The sequence below is a fragment of the Sphaerodactylus townsendi genome, linkage group LG11, assembly GCF_021028975.2.
Source record: "Sphaerodactylus townsendi isolate TG3544 linkage group LG11, MPM_Stown_v2.3, whole genome shotgun sequence".
Lineage (NCBI taxonomy): Eukaryota > Metazoa > Chordata > Lepidosauria > Squamata > Sphaerodactylidae > Sphaerodactylus > Sphaerodactylus townsendi.
The window spans coordinates 52,623,215-52,638,027 of record NC_059435.1 but is presented as its reverse complement, the minus strand read 5'-3'; the positions used below and the strand labels follow the sequence as shown (position 1 = coordinate 52,638,027).

The 14,813-nt window shown below is 45.6% G+C and overlaps 1 protein-coding gene across 1 annotated transcript; it reads right to left on the bottom strand.

The window, feature by feature from the left end:
• Positions 1-10,714: 10,714 nt before the first annotated feature.
• LOC125440627 (cytoskeleton-associated protein 5-like) lies at positions 10,715-14,554 on the bottom strand. The gene has a single exon (XM_048510487.1). It carries the CDS (start codon positions 14,552-14,554, stop codon positions 10,715-10,717), a length of 3,840 nt encoding a protein of 1,279 aa, XP_048366444.1.
• Positions 14,555-14,813: the final 259 nt, after the last annotated feature.

Here is a 14,813-nt window from a genome sequence, read left to right as displayed (position 1 = left end):
ATTAGAAATAAAAGTTTCAAAGCCTCAGATGAAGCAGAGGATGAAAAAAGGACAGTAACCAAGGTGACTGCAAAGCATCTATACCCATTGTCATTTGGCATAGAATAAAAAGTTTATGATCAGAGTTCTCGCACACTAATATTTTTGCAAAATAGCTTTGAAGTAAAGCATTAATGTGGCCAGTATATGAGATTAGTAGTAGACTGCACAAAATCCTTAGATATTTACACATAAATATTTGGATGCTTACAATAAAACTACCAAGAATGCCTATATAGAATGAGGTCTGGTCCACTCATACAAAATGAAATAGGACGATAGAACAGATTGAGGTGAATGATGACATTTTTATAATGCTCCATTGTATTAAACATTTCACACCAGGTGAATGATGACATTTTATAATGCTCCATTGTATTAAACATTTCCCCATAAACAGAAAACTAGCATAGCAGGAAGCTGGCTAGACTAGAATTTGCCCCATTCCCCAATATGCCTCACAAGGAAAATGTCCTCAACTGGGATTTATTCATTAAAAACTGAGTCCAGATCAAAGATCAACCCTAAGTTCAGGCACCCTATTTACAGGCCTGTCAGAGGCAATCCTACCCTGAGTTCAAGAGAGAGGGAGGGAGCCTAAATGTACCCATAGCTTTTCTTAGCCTGCTTACTAAAGGTAAACTGAGGCCGTTTCCGCATGGCCACGCTTGGGGGTGCGTCGACGTATACAACATTGAGCACCCCCCCACACACCGGGACCGTTTGCACAAACGGTCCCGGTAGGGGCAGGGAAGACGGCCCAGCGCTGTGCCGTCACCCTAATGACTTACCTTCCCTGCGACCTTCTGGCATGTCGCCTAGGCCAGGGGACATGCCTTCCTGCCCTGCGCGACAGCTCTGGAGTCGCAGGGCAGGGGGGCCTGTCCCCAGGCCTGGGCAATGCGCCAGAAGGTTGCAGGGAAGGTACATTGTTCGGGAAAGGGGGGATGGCACTGGAAGCACGGCAGCAGCTGGAAGCCGCTGTTTCCAGAAAACCTCGCTCGGGGAGCAAGGTTGGGAAACAGCGGCTTCGCACCGCTGGGGGGGGGAGCGAGGGCAGCGCTGCTGCGATGCAGCTGCACCCCCCCCCCATGCAAACAGGTCCCTAGGGACGGCGTTTTTGCCGTCCCTAGGGCGCTGTTATTGGCCCGTGTGGAAAGGGCCTGAGAGAAGCTGTAGCTCAGCACCCTTCCTCATGTTAAAAAGCACCATGGTTCAAAGCAGTAACATTCCTTTACAAACTCCCAACTGATTGGATTGCCAGATTACTCACTGTGGAAGGCGATCTCCCAACTCCCTCATTCTGCCTGCTCATGCAGTGGGGGGAGGAGATGATGCCATGGACTGCACAACTTCAAGTGTAGCAGCCAAATTTGCCATGCTTTAGCAACTCCCCCCCCCCCACTTTAAGATGCCTCAAGGTGCTCACCAAACATTCTTAACTTAAGCAAAAGTCTGCACTGTTCCTCCACCCCTCTAAAGGCCTGACAGGTCTAATCCAGTCCTAGTAATACCAATAATTCATCCTGAAATGATGGCAAAGTGAACTAGGCAAAAAAGGGCCCATTTGCAGCCAATCGGAATAAATCTAGAGAATTTCTGCTTGGCCCTGAGGTAATTGACTAGTCCTGCCTGGCCTATTTATAGGAACAGATGAGTGGGTAGCTCTACAGATCAAAGGATGAAAGGAACATGCCTAGCAAGCCTGCCTGCTCTTCATCTCTGACTGGAGGGAAGCCCAGTCTCTCAGCATGCATACCCAAACAAAGGCAGCATCTTTTCTTTTAGGTGGAAAGAGGGTGGGCAAAGGCAACTCTCAATCTGCAGAGTGGAATTTAAATGGTTATACATTTAGGCTGAAAGATATGCACACTTGTTTCTCTAGAATTACCAACCATTCATAACCCACCACAGCCAGTTCATTCCAGCCATGAAAGCCTTCAAGAGTACTTTTAAAAACTGATCATAATGAGACCAGAAAACAGGTGTCCCCACCCCTTTCCCATATCTCTAGGGGGTAGACTGTTATTTGTTTGTTTGACTTTTACCCCAGCCTTTCCTGACAAGTTAGGCTCAGGGCAGCTTCCAATAAAAAAAATCCTACAATTAAAATACATACCATTTAAATTCCAATTTCCAGAACTTGATGGTGCTTTAACACAACAGGGGGATCAGTCACAGAGGGAAGGTCAGGCCAATTAAAACTCGTATAGGAAGGAAAAGAACAATAGTATAACCAGTGGTGGGATCCAAAAATTTTAATAACAGGTTCCGATGGTGGTGGGATTCAAACAGTGGCGTAGCGCCAATGGGACTATTGGGCAGGGAGGTTGCTTTAGTAACCCCTTCTCGGCACTCAGAAAAAAAATAGTAACCACTTCTAGAGAAGTGGTGAGAACTGGTTGGATCCCACCTCTGAGTATAACTATAGATAATAAGGGAAGGGAAGGGAAGAGGGAGAGGGAGGCCAGCAAGATAGAAACCATTGCTGTCCTCAATCACAGGCCTGGCAGAACATCTCAGTCTTGTGGAGCCTGAAGAATTGCATTAGAACCCTTACCTTGCCCGTGGGCAATGTGGTCTTGTTCTTTTGTCACTTTACCATTAGATATTGTTACATGAAATGCTGTTCAAAGCGGAAATGCTACTTAGTGATCAAGTACTGTTCCCCTCCCCCATTTCCCTGCTGAGTTTTCTTTTGTCTCTTGTGATGCAGCGTATCAAAAGTTTTTATCATGAAAACTCCTTTCCACCACCATCACTATTTTTGTCACTCACGACACAGGTATTATCTTGACCCACCAGACAGCATTATTGTGAGAATGGATAAGGGGAGGTATATCTGTCACTCTCCAAAAAAAGGGCAAGTAATAACTATCTAGCACTCAAAAAAATACACTGAAGGAAAGGAACAGAGACTTTTTAAGAGACAAGGGCCGAGCTCTCAAGACGGGCAAAAATATGACGCCGTTTAACGGAAAAGAAGCTGCCAGAGCGAAGCTGCTCGCGAAAGGGCGGAGGTGCGAGTTCGCCGTCAGCGAAAAACGCTTAAACCGGGCTACGAAGACGCAGGGTATTCAGAAAAACGCTTTAAACCACTCTTTTCCCCATGTGACGATCGACATCACACTGATAGCGAACATCGACACCAGCCCGCCTTCGTCTGTGTGAACGCTTTTGGGATGCGTCGCACTTCATGCACGCTATCGCTAAGCCGCTGCTTTTTTGGCCGTGCGGAAACGGCCAAGGAGAGAGGAAGGAACCCCTTATTCTTAACTCTTTCCTGATTCCAGTACACCAGAAATGAATTAACATGATGAAAGTTGTGGCTGCAAAAACATTAAAAATGTAGGACGATCACCAGAAGGCTTTATTTCATTAGGAATGTCAAATTCACTGCATTATTTTCACCCAGGAATATTAGTTCTTCCAAGCCTTGGCAGCCCCATCTCTTTATGTATTTGTGGTGTTTTTATTTCACGCAGCATGCTTGCATTTCTGGGTAGAATTATACTGAAGAGAAGTACGTTGCCAGCTAATGCTGTGCATGGAGATGAGATCGTCATTCATTTGGTCCTATGAATATTTTATTATTGGTGGCAATTAGATGCAGACAAGATAACATTGTCACAAGTTGCCTCCTGATATTAATTTTACTTCTTTTTCATTTTTGCCAGTACATGATGGATCTGTTTATTTATTTATTGGTTTATTTATCTATTGTGGTAGAAAAATGCGACTGTTTTCCAAAGGCTGGAGTTAAAATGGCAGTTTCTGTACTCACTGGTAAAAGTAACAAGTAGGGCTAAGCAAATCACCTAATCTCAGTACAGAACACAGCACAGCAAACTGTTTTCCCAAACATTTGGAAAATGTCTTTTTTTTCCAAAGGCCAATTCAGAATCCATCCTGTCATACCACTGAAAAGGTCACCATCAGTGGCGTAGGAGCAGCAGTGGCGTAGGAGGTTAAGAGCTCATGTATCTAATCTGGAGGAACCAGGTTTGATTCCCAGCTCTGCCTCCTGAGCTGTGGAGGCTTATCTGGGGAATTCAGATTAGCCTGTACATTCCCACACACGCAAGCTGGGTGACCTTGGGCTAGTCACAGCTCTTCTGAGCTCTCTCAGCCCAACCCACCTCACAGGGTGTTTGTTGTGAGGGGGGAAGGGCAAGGAGATTGTAAGCCCCTTTGAGTCTCCTGCAGGAGAGAAAGGGGGGATATAAATCCAAACTCTTCATTCCAACAAAATATTAAAGTTTTCCAGCCTTGTATTCCCCGTCTTCCATGAACCCCTGTTGAGTTCTTATGATTCCTCATATTTAATGTAACGACATGGTGGTGGAAGTGGTGATGAATAGGTATGGGGGGGTCAGGCAAATCTCCCTTTCTCCTTGACTCCCTCCTTGATTTTCAGGACTTGGCAACAGCAGTATCGCAAGTGCCTGAGTGTTTCAGGGCACCCAAGTCTATAGTATGGGGATCTTGTACAAGACTAGGAATCCAGAACACAAATGCAAGAAGTCCTGGGACATGTAAATTCCAAGACCCCTGACACATGAAAACATCAGATCCACATCTAGCAAAATATTTAGGAAAATGTGTAGAGTTAATACATCTTACACACTGAACTGCCTTTGCCAAAGGCACAATAACACATGTATTTCATGCTACTTCCTAACTTTCAGCATTAAAATGTAAATAGAAATATAATGCTTGTACCACCATTTCATTTTCCATTGTACTAACGTACTAATAATTCTCAAGTATAACATTTTGAAGATCATTTCAAGCTGTAGCAGGAGTAAGGAGAATAGAAGTCTCATTCCTCTGTTGAAAATCCTGTCCATCAGTGGAGATTTACCACAGGATTCAAGTAGGAACAACCTGTCTTTGTTCATTTTTTTATTTAACACTTAAAATTCTTTCATACGTCCTAGATAATAAATATTATCATTATAATCAATGCTAGTATTAATTATTCAAATATTAGAAAAAGGAAATAATTTTCAAAGTAAATAATGAAATAATTTTCCAAGTAACTCCATTTCAAAATGTTTGAATAGATTATATGTCACTTTTTTTCTTGGTAAACCCTCCAGTTTAAGTTCAGTGAAATCCTGTTTCAGAATTTCCTTGGTGGACTTTCAGGGATTAATGAATTTCTTCATTGTCGTAATTAGCAGAAAAGTATATTTAAAAACTATAATACTGGCCCAGAAGAGTTCAGTGTTTAGTCAAGAAGCAGCTCTTGAGCCTGATTTTCTGATCTTAGGAAGAAGTCCTGTGCCCTTTATTTGTCTGCATGGCCTCAGGTCTTCACAGAATGAACAATTCACGATAAAGGACAAACTTGCAGCAGAAGTTTGGTTTGGTTTTTCTATAAACCATCCAGAGATAAGAGAATGTGGGACAGTGATGAGCATTCTCTTATCAGAACTGTGGCACTGATCTGAGTGTAGGTTCTATTGTATTCTGTCTTTCCGTTTGATGCATTGAAATACATTGAAATAGGGAGGCATAAGGAAAGGTTCCCAAGGTGATCTAAGTCTTGTGCCAATCTAAAAAACCAAAGTCCTTTCTGTACAAAGTAACTTGCAAGTAGAATGTCTCACTGGAACATTCATCACTACTGGCACTAATCAGCACACATATTGACAGGGCGAGAAAAGCATGATACGATAACAAAAAGGGAGGTTTTTTCTGTAAGTTATATTCTTAAATGTGCTCAGTTAAGAAACACGTCTTTTCTGGGTTCCTTTCATAGGCAGGTAAAATAATGAACCACTGCAGCGTAGTGTTTCCAACTTCTAACCAAGAAATATGAGCCATAGTTGATGGTAATGAAAGCCACTCAAGGACGTAGGTAAGGGGGGGGGTTTCCTCGGGTTCAACCCCCCCATTCATGTCTGAAGCTCCACCCCTACATTTGTGGGTTTTAAAAACATTTTAGTGTTTTTTTCGGTTTTTTGCCTGCAGGGGGCGCATTGTTTGGGCTAGCAGCACCAGAATTTCAGAGATTGTTTGGGAGACTCTCCTGATGATACTACCCAGGTTTGGTGAGGTTTGGTTTAGGGGGTCCAAAGTTATGGACTCCCAAAGGGGGTGCCCCATCCTCCATTGTTTCCAATGGGAGCTAATAGAAGATGGGGGCTACACTTTTGAGGGTCCATAACTTTGGACCCCTTGAACCAAACTTCACTAAACCTGGGTGGTATCATTAGGAGAGTCTCCTAAAGATATTCTGAAAGTTTGGTGCTTCTAGCTTAACAATTCCACCTCTGACAGCAGGCACCCCCAAAATTTCCCCAGATTCTCCTTTTAAATCCACCCCCTTCGGCATGGATTTAAAGGGAGAACCTGAGGCCCTCAGTTTAGAAGAAGAAGAAGAGCTTGGATTTATATCCCCCTTCCTCTCCTGTAGGAGACTCAAAGGAGTTTACAATCTCCTTGCCTTTCCTCCCTCACAACAAACACTCTGTGAGGTGGGTGGGGCTGAGAGAGCTCGGAAAAGCTGTGACGAGCCCAAGGTCACCCAGCTGTGTGGGAGTGCACAGGCTAATCTGAATTCCCCAGATAAGCCTCCACAGCTCAAGTGGCAGAGCAGGGAATCAAACCCGGTTCCTCCAGATTAGAATGCACCTGCTCTTAACCACTACGCCACATTGAAAGTGATGCTGTTTCAGGGTGGGGGAGAATCCACCCCAAAACAGCATCACTTTCAATGTTGCTTAACTAGGGACCCCAGATTCTCCTTTTAAGGTGGATTTAAAAGGAGAATTTGGGCTCTCTAGTTTAAACACCATTGAAAGTGATGCTGTTTGGGGGTGGATTCCAGCATCACAGTGGCTGCCGGGGGGGGGGGGGGCGCAAAACTCAGATTTTGCACCAGGCTCCATTTTCCCTCTATGCCTCTGCCCAGAGGGGAGGGCAGAAGGAACTGCTGGCTGCCGGCTGGGAGCCCAGCTGGTGGGGGGCAGGGCAGGGCAGGGCAGGGCAGGGGAGTCTACCGTCCCTGGCCTCGGAGAGCTGCTTTTATAAGCGCTAGGCTGGGGGCGGGGCTTGGGGAGGCATGGCCATGCCCTAGAGGTGGGTGGGGGTGTGGCCTCACCCCAACCCCCCCCATAAAAATCTATATCTACGTTCCTGAAGCCACTGAGAGACTCAGGACAATCAAGAGGGTTGCAGGCCCCCAAACCCTTTTCCTGGGTTCATCAGTTAGTGAAACCAAGGCAGGCTCTGTTCACAACCTGGTCAAAATCCAAATTAAATATACCAGTCTTCAATGGTCATTGGAGTTGGCTGCCCTTGAGCGCTTTACTTAGGTGTAGCAGATCAAATAATGTCCTATAATTGGCCAGGTCAGCAAGGGACAGACCATTACCTCCTTCAGACTATTCATTTAATTATTTGCAAGTAGGTTCTGCAGCATTCCTGCCTAATATAGTGACACACGCTTAATTCAGAAAAGAAAATCAGATGCTGCCAATAGTTTTGAGATTCTGTAGTGTCCTGGGACACCAAATCCAATTATGAAATCATGAAACAAAATCAGAGTAAGAACACTCCTTACTCCCCAGTTCCGAAGGGTAGATATTTGTCCTTGTTTTGCAGTGCTTTGCTCCTAAAACTGCTAAAACGGTTCCAGATTACTCTTGTCAGGAATAGGCATGCTCTTAAGAACCCTCAGGCATCTAGTTAGCTTTTCTATATCAGTTCATTAATCTCCCAGCAAGAGGAACACTCAAGAATGCCATTTGGATTATTTCAAGTACTGTACACCAGAAAAAAAGAGAGACAATTTTGCCTCCATTGTATCTTTTATTAAAATGCAATAGTTGACATCTTTCCATTTGACTAACAAAACCATAATTGTATCATCCATTGATTCTGCATAGCTAGTTAGAGAAAAGTGGGTTCTGGGTCAAATCAAGCTCTCGAATACATGCTCGGCCAGGAGTGTAACTCATATCTCTAGATGTTATGGATTACAATTCCCATCAGCCCCTGCCAGCATGGGCAATTGGCCATGCTGGCAGGGGCTGATGGGAATTGTAGTCCATAACATTTGGAGTGCCAAAGGTTCGCCACCACTGCCCTAGAAGCTAAAACTGAGGCTACTGTATTTTGATCATATTACGAGAGGACAAGAGTTACTGAAAAAGACAAAAATTCTAGGAAACATTGAAGGTAACAGGAATAGTGAAATACCCAGCGTAGGATGGACTGACTTTACAAAGGAAGTCGTCAGTTTGCAAGACTTGAACAACGCTGTTGTTTTGGAGGTCATTCATGTTGGAATAAGCGACTTCTGCATGCCTGGACACTGGGGGGTGCTGTATATCATTCTAACTGTGATGTTGCCTCTCTTGTTTGCCCTCCTTGTCTGGGCCAGGAGACCGCCCACTAACTTCCTTTCTTCCCATGCTAGCCTCACTTCTGCTCTAGCCTTTGAACCGAGCGCATGGTCAATGGCAGCCTGCTCAGTGGGGCCTTTGCCACTGCAGCATCCACTCACTTCCACACACGTGATGGCGCGTTAGTTGTGCCCACTTGTCATTGGGAAAGTAATCTCTTTAGTCTAGGGTTCTTTCTATCTACCTTTTCTTGGAACAAAGTTGTGAACTGAAGATGTTTGAATAAATGTAAGTTTTACCTTTTACATTTATGTCTCTGGAGAAGTTTTCTACAAACTGCATTCACACACACTACTGGGCATATCCATGACTCTAAACGAAATCTAACAATTCATTCATAGGGTCACTGTAAGTCAGAAGCAGCTTTACAACAACACACATTACAACCCAATGATGTACTGGCAGGAAATGGCATTGGCACCTGGGGCACCACTGAAATTGTGTGCCCTCCCCATGTGACAGGGTGAGTAGGAGAGTAGTGGCAAGGCATGGGGGGCCCTGGAGAGTGGAGAGAAGCAACAGGCAGGCGAGCAGTGGCAAACAGCAGGGGGCAAGTGAGCAAGAGACAAGCAGTGGGAACAAGTGGGAAGAACAGTGGTTAGCAGCTGGGGGTCTGGGCAAGTGACAGACAAGCGGCAAGGGTAGGTGGGAGAACAGAAGCAAGCAGCAGGGATGGCTTCCTATGTAGTCACATTACTAGTCTCAGTGCTGCCATGTGTTCACTCACCAGCCCCCGGCCCACTTTGGCAGGGGGAGGGGCTGCCAAATGTGTCCCCATGTGATCTAGGTGTGTGGTGTCTGGGTTGCGAGACTCCCCTGCCCCCCCCCACCCGTAGATATGCCCCTGATATATCCAAAAGTCTGCAGGTCACAGGCAAAATTCTTCAAAGTTTTGAGCCGTTTCAAAGATGAAGACGCAGGGAGGAGTTGTAATCGTTTCCTTGCCCATACGACCGCAACCCAAGATACAATAAAGGCAGTGGCTGAAGCTCTAATTGCCATCACTGTGGCTTCATGTGCTCTATTTAAAGAGAATTTGGACCTTTTGTCCAGGAAATCCCTAAGAGTGTCCCCGCCATCCTCAGACACACACACACACACACACACACACACACAAACACACACACACACACACACACTTGTAGTGGTGTTCGTAGTAGTCTATTAGCAAACTCTGGGATGAAATATAGCTTTTTAACAAATGCAGGGAAGTCTTTATCCATCACTGGTGTGACCCCCTCAATTGATTCTTATATTGCATGATTCAATTAATTATATCAATTTTGTATTAAAATATCCATTGTTCTTTCAGGGTGCTTATGTACTTTTAAATTATCCTAGAGACTAACTGATCAACAATGAAAATGGGTCCTCCGTGCCCTTACTGTTGCTAAAAGACTTATATTACAACAGTGGAAAGACAAATGCCCACTGACAGTAATCCAATGGATTGTGAACTTTTACGTGACAATTGTGCACAGGCATATTTTTAGATATTTGGAAACTTTTTTTATAGAGGCTTATTTGCAGACTTGCTGCCACTGTGGTTACATTTCATTATGGGGTTTTGTTTGTTTCTGTTTGAGGTAATTAAAATTTAAACAATTACAAAGCAACCTTATGAAATAGGTTACATTGAGAGAGAGGAACTAGCTGAAGGTCACCCAGTGAGTTTCCATGGTACAGCAGAGATTTAAACGCGAGTCTCCCAGATGCTAGTCCAATACTCTAACCACTACACCACAATGGCTCTTATGACTACATCCTGCAGATTTCGCCTACAAAGCATATGCTTCTCTGTTGGGCTCTGGGCTGTTCCCTCGTATAGGTTTCCATGACTTCTCCAATTCCACTAAGCCCTCCTAATACATGTTAAAATTTAAGGAAATGTCTGTTCGGACTGGCAGTTGGATGTCACCTGAGGTCCTTTTAATGCAAGAGGCCAGCCATTGAATCTTGGAGTGGCTTCCTACGTGTTAAGCATTTAGCCTTTTCTGCCCCTGAGCTACGGCTGTAGAGCATAGCAGAGAGAGCATGCAACCAGAATCTGAACACAGCATTCAAAACCGAAAGGCATACACCTTTTTGAGCCATAGGTAGGTGTTTGGTTTTATTGGTTACTTTTTTCACCTCATGAATGATTTGCTGGCCTGAAAGAAGAATATGTTGGCCCGATGGTGAACCCTCTGAACTTGGGACACCAAGCTTGAGAATTTCAGATATGGAGGATGCAACCTTACCCTCTCTCTAAGCTGGCCTTACAAGAAATCATCTACTCTGTTTGCCTTCTCTCTCTCCAGCCTCATCACTGCCAAGCCATGCTTGACATAACTGCGAAAGAGCAGGGAGCAGTTTTTCAAGAATGGCTCTAAGTCGGTCTCAGGATATTCCTTCTTATGCTCATATAGCTCTTCAAGGCCTGCTCTGGCAGTCTCTTTGCAGTTGATCTTCTTGAAAATGTCCACCAGAGTGGTGTTGACTTTGTCCTCAGCTGGCCCAGAATACTCTTTTTTGCTGTCCACTGTGTCCTGCTCTGCAGAGTGTCTTATCATCTTCCCCAGATAGGCCTTCAACTCAGACTCATCTCTGTCCTCTATCAACGTGAGGTGATCCAAAATCTCTGAACCCTTCAGCTTGCAGAGGGTGTGCAGCAGAGTATTCAGTGCCCGGAGTGGTATATGACTTTGGTACTGCTTCAGTTTCTCCTCAGGGAAAGCCTTCATGAAGATGTGGACATCCAGCAAGATCTGGCCCAAATTGATACTACCAATAGTCTGTGGAAGGAGTCTAGCAGTTTTCCATGTACACTTGGCTACCACTTCTGAAAAGGCTGGAAGATTGTTGGAGGATAACAAACTCTCACAAAGGAGGGCCAGCAAAGAGCTGAGTATTCTTGTCTGGTCAGATCTCTCCAGCACCATGGTCATCAGGAGACTGATGGACTGGGTGACTTCCTGCACCTCCGGAAGGTCTTCAGCTGGAGAATCCAACAATAAGGTGATCAGAATGTTCATGAGGTCCTTCAGCACACCAGCTGAGGTTTCCTGAGCTAGGCTGTCCACTTTGAAGAGGGAGATTATACAGCGGATGATACTGCTGTAAAGCTCGATGACGTTTCCCTTCTCTGTCTCCTCTTCTGCTGCCATGCGGAACCGTTGGATGAATGTCAGCTGCCGGAGAGTGGCTATCAAGAATTGGTTGGTATGGCCAGACATGGCATTTGCCTTGTCCTCCTGCCTTAGAATCTCTTGGATCTCTGATAGAGCCTTAATGCTGGAGCTGATGTTGCCACTGGCTACATGGCAAATAATCATATTGATGTTACTCCCAGACTGAGATTCATGGCACACAGTGCTGGGAACATTGTCACTCCATTTGGGACTCTGGCACACAGTTATGCTACTATCATTCTTGGTCTGAGTTCTGTCCTGTTGGGGAGCTAAATATTCTTCCTCAGGGTGGTTGCTGATTCCATAACTTCGTTTGCTGCTCTCTACTGATCCTAACCTAACACTTAAGTTGAAGACCTGGGTGCTCACTTTTTCTTCTTTGAGGCGCCTTAGTTCTTCCTCTCTTATACTGTCCTCCAATAAATTCATATGTTTCTCAGATATACCTGCAATGGCCTTGAAGACTTCAGACCCATACACATCTCTAGCAGTTGCAATGACCCTCAAGGCAGCACTGTGGACAGCGTTGTTGGAATCCCCAGTCAAGCTGATGATAGTCTTCAGAGCTTTCCTTGGGTTTGGTTGGCACACATGTGGGCCATACTCCTTCAACAACCACCCCAGCTCTTCCAAACACCCCATCTTTTGGCTGGGGTTCTTGCCCTTGGCTCCCTCTAGGAGGAAACAGAAAATCTTGGAGACAGGGTAGATGAGGATTGTCTGCTTCACTATTGCCTGCACCTCTTTGAGGATAGACTCCTTGGTTGCCCCCATTTTCAGCAGAAGGTAGGGGAGAAAGGAAGAAGCCTCATTCTCCGTCAGCTGATAGTTCTCCTGAATTAATAGATCAAAGAGTCTTTTGAGATACTCCAAGCTTTTCATCAACACCCATGTGTTAGTGTCAAACAGTCTCAGAGTCAGCCATTTCAGGATGAGATCCAGGCAGCTGATGACTCCATCTTTTTCCTCCTCCAAGTGCTTTGTCATGATGGCCAGAGCTTTGATGTGATGCTGGAAGTTGGAGTGGAACAGCTCCTCTTGCAGTGTGCTGGACAGGCAACTGCCCATCTGAGCCTTGAGTTGCTCTACATACTTGCTACTTGGGGTGCTGAAGTTCCATCTCAGTACCTTCAGACCCTTCTCATCCTTCATCCTTTGCTCTTTGGCTTTGGGAACAATCATGAAAACAGGACCAACCATGCTGCTGTCTTCCTTCATGCCATGTTTTGTCTTCATACCCAGCATCTTCTTAGATTTGGGGATGGTTCCTTCTTTTACTTTTTTGGCTTCCTGGTTGAGTTCAGTGGACCCCACATTTTCAGCAAGGAAGGAATCTGGGATGCACTGTTGAGGAGAAGCTGAGTTAGGCCAGGGCTTGCTTCGTGGTAACTTGGAAAGAGGGTTGCCAAGATGTATAGCAGACTTTGTTGGCCACTCAGATTTGGTGTTCTCCAGCATCAACAAGACTTTTTCTCTGGAAGCAGGTTTCAGTTTCCCAGCTACTTCAGTCATCTTCTCAAAACCTAGATGAAGCAGGAAGAAAGGCACCGCCTCATGGGCTGCCTTGCGTGTTTCCTCATGACAGTCTTCCAGAGACAAATAAAGATGAGGCAAACAGCGAACTAGTTCAGTGGAGGCTGAATTGGGGCTTGGCAATTTTTCAGCCAGCCAGCCAAGGATCCCTTGCTTTTGGGGACAATTCTCCTTCTTCAGATCTACAGAGAGATCCTCTTCATCCAGCCATTCCTTCATGCCTGTCTGCTCAGCCCAAGTTTCCACAGTTTTTAGGGCCACAGCTCGCACATTGCTCTTGCTGTCTCTGAAAACAGCAATGAGAGGTATGCCCAGAGTCTTGATGTGGTATTTAATGCCTGGTCCCATGGCCCTGGCAAGCTGCTGAAGAATCACAAGGGTCTGCTTCACAATAGCTTTATTGGAGTCCTGCAAACAGTTCTTCAGTGCTGATGGGAGATCCCCAATGTTGGGCTGGATAGATTTGACCTCACTGAGGATCCTGGAGAGCTCCTCCAGACCTTCCCTGCGGATCTTCCAGCTTGGGTCCTGCATCTTCAGCATCAACATTGTGGAGATCCTTTTGCTGAGGTCAACTGCATAGGTCCTCTTGCAGAGCTGAGCATCTCCTCCTCGCTGCTCATTCCCAGTATCCCTGCAGAACTTACACCTGCCTCGAGTAGGAGGGGGTAGGCTCTTGCCTTTCACCTTCTCAAACTCTGCATCAATCTGAGATAGCAGAAGTGGCTTTTCATCCTCAAAGAAAGTTCTCAGTGGAGCACCTACATACAAATACATCACCCCCAGGAGATTGAAAGCAGAAGTCCGCACATCTGGGTGCACCGCAACCAAGGCACATTTCATGTAATGGATGAAGGTTTTGGCTTCCATGCCATCAAAACCAAAATCTTGAATGGAACTGGTCAACCAGTTGAGGGTTTCTGAATGGGTTCTAGGACAGTCTCGTGAAAAGGCTGCTTCTGAGACCCTTTCTGCTGTCCAAGGCAAGCCACATGCCTCTGCCACTGCAGTAAGGGCTTCCTTGCTGTTGTTGCCACAGATCACATCCCCAATCTTGTCCACAAGATTTTCCAGGACAAACTGAGCAGTGGTTTTGGAGAAGTTCCCCTTTTGGGCAATGAGGGTGACAATCTGCAGCTTCTTCTGCACCACCTGGAGTTTGGTTTCTTCCCACCCTGGTTCTTTGTCCAGTAGCCTCACCAAAGCCTGGCAGGGCACCTGGTTCTTCTCCATCTTTTCCACAGTCTTCTCAAATGCCTCCAGGCAAGATATACGGTCTTTCCAGTTACTGCTGCCCAGATTTTGAAGGCAGGAGGCAGGAAGGACAGCTGCTGCTTCCAGCTCACATGATTCTTCTGAAAGTTCCTTCTCAAGCACGTTCCTAGGATCTAGCATTTTCACCAACCTTGAGTTCTAGAACTTGGCTGGCCATATGGGGCATGATGGTTTCACCATTCCTTGGGCTGGATTCTCAGTTCAGAGTGCTACAGTAAAGTACATTCTGTAACAAAAGAGAGATGTCTTCAGATGTTCCTTGCAATCCCTGCCCTCCACCCTACCCCTCCAGAAAGGAGGTGATGGTTCCCAGAGAGAGGGAAGGGGGGGTCCTCCTAAGGGGCTGCCACTATAGCTTATAATCGCTCATCCTTGGCAG